At 41.9% G+C, this 11,702-nt stretch overlaps 1 protein-coding gene across 1 annotated transcript in view; it reads left to right on the top strand.

Annotated features, from left to right (window-relative positions):
* Nucleotides 1–315: 315 nt before the first annotated feature.
* Nucleotides 316–11,702, top strand: part of LAMB4 (laminin subunit beta 4) — an 83,240-nt gene continuing 71,853 nt past the window's right edge. The window contains exons 1-4 of the mRNA XM_024110205.3: nucleotides 316–416; nucleotides 1,916–1,981; nucleotides 3,504–3,661; nucleotides 11,388–11,523. Of these exons, the coding sequence (XP_023965973.2) occupies nucleotides 1,948–1,981; nucleotides 3,504–3,661; nucleotides 11,388–11,523 (328 nt within the window). The 5' untranslated portion in view covers nucleotides 316–416; nucleotides 1,916–1,947. The remainder of the gene's footprint in view (nucleotides 417–1,915; nucleotides 1,982–3,503; nucleotides 3,662–11,387; nucleotides 11,524–11,702) is intronic.

Genomic DNA, 11,702 nt, shown 5'->3' with positions numbered 1-11,702 from the left:
TTAATTGTCTCTACCCAAATTAGGGTATTCATATGCTATTAACCTTTTGTTGTAAATTAGATATAAATATGTTGGTTCTCAGCTGCAAAGTGGAACACAGAAACAAAGACACACAAGCCAGCATTTTGTGAATCATAGACTAATTCTTAAACTAAAGCAATGCTATTTTCTGCTCTAAATATATCTATCACTGTTTCTATTTACTACATGTATTTGCTAACAGCAAAAACTCAGGCCGAATGATTTCACAAATCACCTCTTTGGCAGGTTTTAGACTAGTTCTCCCTTTCTTCTACGCCCAGATGCCTGAGGGTAAGCACTTTCCTTTCTTAGCTGAAACTCACTGGTATGTCTTGTCTTGCTGTCTTCATTTTGTTCCATTCATTTCTAGAAACGCTTCATCTTCCCGGGTCCAGGTAAGACCTTTTTCAACATTTAACTTTCCTGCTATGCATTGAGCTACAGCATGTCATTTTTGCTGATTGTCATTTCACATGTTAAACCAATGCAACAGCAAAGGTAGGCTTCAGGGAATATTGTTAGTGCAGCACTTTATAATATTAGTAATTCAGATACTGTAGTAGTGATGGGGCCATACAGCTACCTAGATAGATAGACGGGTTACTGTTGACACGTATCTTACTAAAAGTCCAAGTGCTGTTCAGTGGCAGTATTTAAAATTGTACTTAGGTCTGTCTGTTATTTTCATACAGTATCACATTTTGAAGTTCAGCTCAACAGGAAAATGTCTGCTGAATTATGCCATAGGAAATTGGGTCTGCTGGAAATTCCCTTTACAACTAGATAGCAAAAGGCACAACTGCACAAAGGTTATTCAACTTCTCATACATAGTTCTTCAAGATCCTTCAAAGCTGCTGCACGTTAGGGGGAACTGAAATAATGAGAGCCCAGCACAGAGCACAGAAGGCTGGTTGTCCTTTTATAATTTTTTCCAACTATTATAGCGAAAATAGCTGTGTAATTATGGAGATTGCAAACTATGCTTGCATAGGACCCAAACCTGCAAATAAGTAAATGACTTTACTCATGTGACTAGTTTCATTGAAATGCTTGAAATGCCCCTACCCTGGTATCCTGTGAAATTTCATCTTAGCTCACGCCACATGGCAAGGGCTGTGTGGGAATTAGGATCAGGGATGGAATTGGAATGCTGCTATTCTCTGCAACTCCACGGAAGTTAATGCTACAAGCAGTATCAACAAGTCCTCTGTGTCTGCTTGCCCCTCTTGAAAGGGAGTGGGTTATAATGTACATTGGGGACAGCATGGCTTCATTTGAGGTGTCAGGCAAGTAGGCACAGAGACTGCCATCTGCTTTCTCCGAGACCCCTGGGATTTATAGGTCTCGCTTCTCCCCCACTCTGATTGCTAATCCTTCCCTTGGAGGGAAGGATGCAGAGAAAATCTCACAAGAAAAACCTCTGTTTCCCGATAATTCCCCTTCCACAAGCCTTTCTGCAGGGCATGAGCACCTGGTCCAGAGCTATTAACTATTTTCCTCATTGCACATGCTTAATGACTCACTCATAACATTGTTTCTGCTATGCATATGGGCATGAGACAATTATCATGCCTCACTTGATCTGTTTAAGGTTAAATGGGTTATATTTAAATGATAAGATGGGACTTCTGCTTATAGCATTTTATTTTTATTTTTAAGTGTCAATTACCTTTTGAAAACTTATCAAAAGCAATTTTGAGATGTTCTTTTGCTTTGATGTAGCTGTTAGTCACTAGCAGGAAATCAAAGCCTGTATTTTCTTTTCATCTGTTTGTATTTTTATTTCAGTGGTATCAGTTAATATAAGGCAGCTCTGAGCATAATGTACAAATTAGGAGAGGTTTGATGAGGCAAAATGTTAAATGTCATAACAGGTTTCTTTTCCTCCTGCAGGTATCCAATTAGTTTGGTTGTCACATAAAAGAATGTGGCTTGAGCTGATCATTCTTTTAAAGTTTGGTAAGTGCAAATACTTTACACATGTCCAGGCTAAACCTTTTTGGTTAATATTGTGTAATTTACATATTTTCCTAGCCTTTCATTACAGTGCTTCATCTTTCCTCTAGTGTTTTAAATGGTTATTAAATTCTACTGAAATATAGTCCTGGTTAGACACAGGTGCAACACTACAATAACTCCTCTTTCCAGCACCTCCATTCCAAAGACCTGATTCAAAGTTCATTAAAGTCGAAGGAAACACTCCCATTGTATTCAATAGGCTTTGGGTCAGGCCCTAAAACAGGTAACCCATGCCTGCCAACAGTTGATAAATGTGAATCTGGGAAGCAAAGCAGGGCAGATTAATCAAACACTCCTATTACTTGACCACTGAAAATGCTTGTAAATAAGCTGCCTGTCTGAAATATATCCTAAGCCATAAATTGAAGTTTGACAGTTTCAGCACTCCCTACAAACACTCTTAATTGATGCTATTCTGCTCTTTCTAAAACTGCATTAATAATGTCTCTAGTTTCCCATAGAATCCTAGATCACAATTTTTATCAGAAGTTCAGCCAAGCAGAGTTAAACAATGATGCCTCCAAGGCTTCCATTCCTGTTCAATGTTTCAGGACAGAACTTGCCTAAAAGGGTAAAACCCTGCAAGGAAAATCTTAACTTACTGGGAGGAAAATATTGAAAGTCATGTCGGGCAAAGCAAGCCATAAAGCTTTGTGATTATCTGATTCCTAATTATTTTCTGTTCCTAAACTTCCATCTTCTCCTGGAAAAAGCCAGGGGTTCAGTTCAAGCAATCTGACAAGCTAAGGAATCACTGACTTGGATTCCAGTCTCAGTTACACTGGTATAAATCTGGAGCAACTCAATTGAAATCAGCAGAGTTACTCCAGATTTTTATTAATGTAAATGAGATCAGAATCTGGCCCTGTTCATGGGGGCACCTGTGATGTTATCAATAATACTGCATCAATGCTTGCTATATATACATATGAAGCACAAAGCAACTGCCTGGCAGTTTCACATGTTTACTGCACAATGTAATATTGATCAAATTTTTAGCACTGATGTGCAATATGCTAGTTACCAATTTATTTAGAATGATCTGCAGCAGGTGTGTTCAGACTGGAAATAAGGCACACATTTTTAATGGGGAGGGTAATTAACCATTGGAACAACCTACCAAGGGTTGTGGTAGATTCTCCATCATTGGCAACGTTTAAATCAAGATGGGATGTTTTTCTAAAAGACATGCTCTATTTCAAACAGGAATTAGTTTGGGGAAGTTCCTATGGCCCGTCTTATACAGGAGGTCAGACAAATGGTCCATTCTAGTCTTGGAATCTATGAACCTATGAATTAGAGAAGCTCTTTTGCATCCTGTCAAGCAGCTTTAACAAAGGACAAAAGGAAAGTGTAGACAAAGGACAATTCAGGTGATGTTGCAGTGTAGCTGCTTTTCTCTGGAGCATATAGCCGAGCATGTCACATCATTACAGCTGTATTTGTCTTCTTTTGTGTTCAGTGCTGTTAAGTCTCCTGCATGCAGAGGATGACTGTGATAGTGGCTCCTGTCATCCAACCATTGGAGATCTTCTAGTGGGTCGCAGTGAGCAACTAACAGCCTCATCAGTTTGTGGACTGACTGGCCCTCAGAAATACTGCATTATAGGCTACCTTGAGGTTGGTTTATTCTTATTTATAAAATAACTGCACATTATAAGAAGATGCTTCTAGATATGTTTAAATAATTAGCAGATGACAAGAAATATACCTGGTGAAAGTATATATTCTATTAGGGCAGGAAGACAGCTTGGTAGTAGCCTTCAGGCTGATGTTTAATTTCTCAACAGAAATGGCAATGCATCAGTGAGACATAAGAACATAAGAATGGCCATATTGGGTCAGACCAATGGTCCATCTAGCCCAGTATCCTGACTTCTGACCGTGACCAATGCCAAGTGCCCTAGAGGGAATGAACAGAACAGGCAATCAGCAAGTGATGCATCACCTGTCGTCCACTCCCAGCTTCTGGCAGTCAGAGGCTAGGGATACCCAGAGTATAGAGTTGCATCCCTGACCATCTTGGCCAATAGCCATTGATGGAACTATCCTCCATGAATTTATCTATTTCTTTTTTCAACCCTGTTACAGTTAACATTCCCTGGCAATAAGTTCCACAGATTGACTGTTCAAGGAAGTACTATGAAGAAGTACTTCCTTTTGTTTGTTTTAAACTTGCTGCCTGTTAATTTCACAGTGTGACCCCTAGTTCTTGTGTTATGTGAAGGAGAAAATAACAGTTCTCTATTCACTTTCTCCACACCATTCATGATTGTATAGACCTCAGTCATATCCCCCCTTAGTCATCTCTTTTCAAGCTGAAAAGTCCCAGTCTTTTTAAACTTCCATACCCTTAAATCATTTTTTTTGGCCCTTCTCTGTACCTTTTTCAATTCTAGTATATCTTTTTTGAGATGTGGCAATCAGAACTGCACGCAGTATTCAAGGTGTGGGTGTACCATGGCTTTATATAGTGGCATGATGATATTTTCTGTCTTCTTATCTATCCCTTTCTTAATGATTCCCAACATTCCGTTCGCTTTTTTGACTGCTGCTGCACATTGAGCGGATGTTTTCAGAGAACTATCCACAATGACTCCCAAGATCTTTTTTGAGTTTTAACAACTAATGTAGACTGCATCATTTTGTTTGTATTGTTGGGATTATGTTTTCTAATAGGCATTACTTTGCATTTATCAAAATTGAATTTCATCTACCATTTTGTTGCCCAGTCACACAGTTTTGTGAGATCCTTTTGTAGCTCTTTATAGTCTGCTTGGGACTTAACTATCTCGAGTAGATTTTCTATCATCTGCAAATTTTGCCCCCTCTTTTTTGTTCACCTCTTTTTTCCAGATCATTTATGAATATGTTGAACAGCACTGGTCCTAGTACATATTCCTGGGGGGCACCGCTATTTACCTCCTTCCATTCTGAAAACTGACCATTTATTCCTACCCCGTAGCCTGTTCTTTAACCAGTTACTGATCCATGAGAGGACCTTCTCTCTTATCCCATGACTGCTCAATGTATTCAAAAATGAATACATGAATCTCCAGTGACACTTTGCTGCTGCCGTCCTCAAGTAGTTTTCCTGTAAAATGCCTCATAAAGGCAAACATACACAGTATTTGTCAGTCTGATGAGCATTCATGCATGTGAAGAATGTAGTTTTGTAAGGCTATGTCTATACTTCAAGCTGGAGGTGTGAATTCCAGTTCAAGGAGACATGCCCTCACTAGCTCTGATCAGCCAGCCCACTAAAAATAGTGTAGCCGTGTCGGTGTGAGGGGCTAGTCACCCAAGTACATACCTATCCAAGATGCTAAGCATATATTTGAGGTGGCTAACTCTTCCCATGGCTCATGCCACCACAGCTATGCTCTACCTTTAGTAGGGTTACCATCCGTCCGTATTTCCCCGGACACGTCCGGCTTTTGCGTCTCTAAATAGCCGTCCGGGAGGAATTGGTAACAAGGTTAAAATGTCCGGGGTTTTTTTCTCCCTCGCCTCCCTCCCTCCCTTCCATGCAGAGTGTGGCTGCTGATTGGGCGGCTAGGCCGATTGACCCACTCCCATTGGCCTCCAGCAGCCAGAGCCCTCCCCTGCTCCCCCCTCCCTCTCTCTGTAGTCCTGTGTAACACACAAACCGACCCACGTGGAGCCAGAATGGTAAGAGGAGTGGGGGGGGGCAGTCAGGGAGTGGGGGAGTGTTGGATGGGTCCCCAGCCTCCACCTGCCACCCCCCCTCCGTGCATCCCCCCCTCCGTGGGTCCCCCCCATTCCTGTCTGCCTCTCCCTTGTCTGCATGTGCTGGCTCTGGCAGTACACGCAGACAACTGCTGTCTGCTGCCCCCGGGTCCTAGTGCCCCCATCCACTAATGGGAAGACAGGCTGCCCTTACCCTGCCCTTCCACCCTAGCCCTGAGCCTCTCCAACACCCCAAACCCCCCAGCCTTCATCCCCACACACCCTAATCCTCTGCTCCATCCCTGAGCCCCCTCCTGCATCATGAACCCCTCATCCCCAGACCCACAGCCCTCACCCCTGCATCCCCTCCTATCCCCAAACTCCCTCCCAATCCCCCTCCCTCTTCCCACACACCCCCTCCTGCCCTCAAACTTCCTCCTAAAGCCTGCACCCCCTCCCTTTGCACCGCCTCTCACCCCCAAACTCCATCCCAGAGCCTGCACCCCTCACCCCCTCCTGCACACCCACCCCCTGCCCCAGCCCGGAGCCTGCACCCAGCACCCAAACTCTATCCCAGAACCTGCACCCCTCCTGCACCCTAATCCCCAGCCCAGGACCTGCACCCCAGACCTCCTCCCCCCACCCAACCCCCCTCCCAGAGCCTTAGGCAGGTGGGGTGGGGGGTTCTGGGCACCACCAAAATTTCTACAACCCTGCCACCCATGCGAGTGGATAAGGGTCAGGGCAGTCAGGGGACAGGTAGGGTCCTGGGGGGGGCAGTTAGGGTAGGGGGTTCTCAGCAGGGGACAGTCAGGGGACAAGAAGCAGGGGGGGTTGGGGTTCTGAGGGGAGCAGTCAGGGGGTGGGAAGTGGGAGGGAGTGGATGGGGCGGGGCGGGGCTAGGGCAGGGCTTCCCCCCCCCCCCAGTGTCCTCTTTTTTGTTTGTGGAAATATGGTAACCCTACCTTTAGTGGGCTAGCCTGGGTATGTCTTCTCGTGCTGGGAATTACACCTCCAGCCCAAAGTGTAGATATACCCCCAGTGGCAAGATTTTGTTTCTTGTGTACTGTACCTATAAATCTTTTAGGTGCCTAAATGCCTTTCAGGATCTAATCCTAACTCCTACTGATTTCAATGGCGTTAAGCACCTAAATACCTTTGGGGTTCTGCGCCTAAGAGTCTGCTGGATGCAGTTGCCATTTTGTGTTCAGTTTAGATGTCGTGTGTTGCAGAGGAGACACATACACAATGTGCTCTCTTATGTTGCTGTTTCGTTGTGTAATTTAAAATAAAAAATAATTAATTGAGCAACCATTCTTTGTGTATGAAAAACATAACAGCATATGTATGCTCTTTGACTGTGCAGGGAGGTTAGGCTGATTTCCCGGACAGTTTTGTGAACGTCAGAGAGGAATAGGAGCCAGCATGAGCAAACAGAGCACTCCCCCGAAAAAGCTGCTAAAACTGTCAGTTCTGACATTGCGACACATTTATTTGGGTTGTTGTAATTCAGTGAGTTGCAATGAATTCAAAGCTGTTTGCACTAGATAAACTCATTATCTTGATAGATGCATCTTGTCCCTTTCCACATGGCTGCAGTGGGCCTTGCCTGCACTAAAATCAATCTGGCTTTGCCACATAAGGGGCCAGATGCATAGAAACGTATGGAGGGAGTCTGCACCCTGTGTATGCCCTGGAGCCCAGCTCTGAAGAGACCCACATCTCTGTGTAGCCGAGCGTAGGCGACAGGGAAGTGATGGATAGGGCTTTGCATATCTAGTAGTCATTGCCTGTTATCAAACTTCCTACTGATATAAATGGGGGGTTCCCTGAGCAAGGACTGTAGGACATAGTCCCATGAAGTTAATAAATAATCATGAGAAAGAAATATTTTTCACTAAATACCAGATGTGAACTGCAGAGGAAGTTAATGAGACATTGCTCATTTTAGAGGTAATTTTAAAATTACTATTTATCACCTTCTGGTCAAGTGCTGTGACATGTTTAAAGTATAATATACTCCAGAACTAAGATAGTCAGATGGTGCATATTGAGCTAGTGCTGGTCATCTTATTCATTGTAAATCAACGATCAGATGAATTTAACCACTTTTTCCATTCTCAAATAGTTTGTGAATTAGTCCTATTTTCTGTGAATCTCTTCACTTTTTGTAATTATCCACCAAATAGTTTGAATGAACAATTCTCAGGCAACATGGTTATTCATGAACTATTCCCTATAACGATTTACTCTGATATTTGTTTTGTGTGGCCTTAGATGCACATGTTGTTTACTGCAACTTTTTTAACCAGGAGATTGAGAAATGAGAAATAATGAATAGTGAATAATCTTGTTTGCTCATGCCTACCCTTGATAAGAACATAAGAATGACCGTACTGGGTCAGACCAAAGATCCATCTAGCCCAGTATCCTGTCTACCGACAGTGGCCAATGCCAGGTGCCCCAGAGGGAGTGAACCTAACAGGTAATGATCAAGTGATCTCTCTCCTGCCATCGATCTCCACCCTCTGACAAACAGAGGCTAGGGACACCATTCCTTACCCATCCTGGCTACTAGCCATTAATGGACTTAATCTCCATGAATTTATCCAGTTCTCTTTTAAACGCTGTTATAGTCCTAGCCTTCACAACCTCCTCAGGCAAGGAGTTCCACAAGTTGACTGTGTGCTGTGTGAAGAAGAACTTCCTTTTATTTGTTATTTAATATCATGTGAATATGATATTGTTAAGATGAACAGCCATTCTTGAGACATTAGCACAATGATTTGTGTGATCTGACACTGGTTAAGTGTCATGTCCTCTCTAGTTATTATTTTGCATAGAGGATAAGAGCCTACTACTGCTACCACCTAATGGGGTTATTCCTTCAGCTCAAAGAGTGAAGGCCTGTGCTTTGGGGGCTTGACCCTATAAGGTGCTGAGCACTCTGGCCCCAATGCAGCAAAGGACTTCAGTATATGCATAACTTAACATATGTGAATAGTCCCACTGGAATCAATGAAACTACTCACATGCTAAAATAATTGCTTTGCTGGAGCAAGGCCAGCCTTTTTAACCAATGAGAGTCCTGCATTCTTTTCCCACTGGTGACCCATGTCAAGGGTTCTTACAAGAGAAAAGCTGTTATTGTAAATTTTTGTGATTAGTGAACATGGTACAACTGAGCACCTCAAGTTAGAATCTGTCTCCAAGAAAGCTACACGAATGAGAACACCCGGGTGAACGTTGTTTTACATTGGATTTTTTGTGATATTTCTGCTTATTATTATTTTATTTCTGAGAACATAACATTAACTGAAAAAATGATTGTCAACATTTGTATTTGATTAACAAAGATATTACATCAGGTGAACAGCAGAAAGCTACTAATTCCCATATCACTAATCCATATCCCCATAATTTCCAATCCTGTATCATATTGCTTCAGAGGGAGGGGTAACCACAGCCCTGGAAAAGGATGTTGATTACATTCCCTCCATGCATAGGACAGGGAGTGGAGGGGAGTGGGGAAGAACCAAGGCTCGGACAATCCCCACCCCCATGACTTCTCAAATCTCTTCTTAAAACCCATTTTGTCCTCACAATCATTGCTACCATGTTGTACTCACCAATAATCTCTCCACACCCTCATTTGCTGTAACCAGTATCTCATCTGTTGTTTGCTCTAAGGTTTTCTCCCCTTAAATTGTTAATTCTATGGAGCAGGGAGTATGACTTTATGTTTTGTAAAGTGTCAGGTACACTGAAAATGTCCTATAAATAGTTTGTACTAATAACCTCTATGTGTCTCAGTTTCTTCATCTGTAAAATGAAGATACTAATACTTCCATTCACAGGGCTGTTGTGAGATTCAGTTTGAGGCCATCAAATGGAAGATGCAAAGTACTAAGTGCCCTAATTAATAACATAAAGGAGGGCAGATGAATAAAGATTGTTATTGAAATTAGAATACATTGTTTCAGCAATAGCATTTTGGGACTGCATGCTCAGTGTGTGTTCTCTGATTTTGTGTACATAATTGGCAGCTTGCTGAAACATCATTAGAAATAATGTTATGATACTGTTCTAATGAAAATCCAGAGTAACAGAGGGAACAGAATAGGCCACAGTCCAACAAAGATTTATGCAGATGATTAACTTTAGGCACTTTAAGAAATCCCATTGAAGGCTTGATCTGAACATTTTATTGAAAATTCTGATTCAAGATTGAAAACATAGCTTGATATTTATGTTTAGAAAGAGAGCAATGTATATATTTTAGTCCTGTTTATAAAGTGTGACTGTATGTTTCTAAATTGCATGCTTATGTAAAATATGTGATTTAAAATATTATTCTACTTAGTACGTATACAAATTTTACAAGGAAAAGAAGAAAAAGTGCTATTGGAGAAGGTGTAAAACTGCAAATTTCAGAGATTAACGTAACCTGGCAGATTTTGCTATGTAAAACAAGCATATGCTTGTCATGTAGAGAGCAAAAATCTACTATGCAAGGTCAAAGTAAGCAAAGTCAGTATCATATTATACATGTCCATACAAACCTGAGGCTTGGTGATCTCCACCCCACTAAGCATTTTTGTAGCTTTAGCTTTCTATAAAAATAGCATTTTAAAATGAAGTGTGTAGGATATTTTTTCTATTTATATATACACACATTCAGGGTCAGACACACTGTAGTAATGGTTGCATATAATATAAATTCATTAGTGTTTACAAGCTATGAAATAATTATATACGTTACATACATACGTGTAAATATTCTGTACAATATTTGCTAATTCCCTGGGGATTATACACTTTAAAAACATGCAAACATTTTATATACAACATAAGAACATAAGTGAGTAGAACACCCAGCCTTCCACAAGCAGGATAAAGAAAAAGGATCACCTGGCCTCCTCCTGAGGCTGCCAGCCAGCTTCATATTGGCATAAATGTGTTACTTGTATTTGGTGTCTTAATAGCAATGTGCAGCCAAGGATGAATCTGCTAGAATCAGCTGTTCAGATATCTGTTTGTGAACCAATTTAATTTTTAAGAACATAGTTTAATTTTTAATAACAGTTTAATAGGTTCTCCTTCCAAGAGCCTCTCCAGCTTTACGAGCACAAATTCTTCCCCGGTCCTCACTCCAGAATCTCATTACGCTCTCTCTCACACTGCCGGTGCTGAAAAACTTTATGCACCGGTAACAAAAGAGATAAAAGAGTTTTTAATTTTCTAATAAAGTTCCTCCTCGGCAACTCCCTGCCCATGAAACAAGCTCCTCCTGATATCAGTACCAAAGACCATCACAAATTCATTCACATTTTCCTTTTAAGCTCCCCCTCCTCAGAAAAAAACTGGGGGAAACAGGTATTCTTCTGGCATGCCCTGATGGTCCCCAAATTTGGGCTCTGGCTAACCAAGGCCCCCGTCCTACAGTATGCACATGTGGGTTTTTTTGCACATGAGACAGCCCACTGGGCTCAATGAGACTACTCACACGTAAAGTTAAGTGTGTGCATGAGTGTTGGCAGAATCAGGTCCCAAGAGACAGGCCCCAATCCTGAAAACACCGAGGCATGTGCTAATCTACTGGACAATGGGGTCAGAGATTGCACTGATAGTTTGTCTTGCTTATTCTGTTTTTTAGGGTGAACAGAAATGCTTCCTTTGTGATTCCAGATACCCATATAATCCCTATACCCATCCCAACAGTCACCCAATTGAAAACGTTATCACAACTTTTGAGCCAGACCGGAAAAAGAAGTGGTGGCAGTCAGAAAATGGTAGGTTACAGTCAAGTAATGTTTCTCAACTTGGCTAGTTTAGCTTATTCTAATCAATATTTGCAATCATCACTTTATGAAACTATAAGACAATATGGCAGGGGTTCTCAACCATTTTCTTTCTGAGGCCCCCTCTCCCCTAACATGCTAAAATAATTCCAGGGCCCAAGAGTGGGGGT

The sequence above is a fragment of the Chrysemys picta genome, chromosome 1 (assembly GCF_011386835.1).
Source record: "Chrysemys picta bellii isolate R12L10 chromosome 1, ASM1138683v2, whole genome shotgun sequence".
Taxonomy (NCBI): Eukaryota; Metazoa; Chordata; order Testudines; family Emydidae; genus Chrysemys; species Chrysemys picta.
This window is presented reverse-complemented; position numbering and strand designations above follow the sequence as displayed.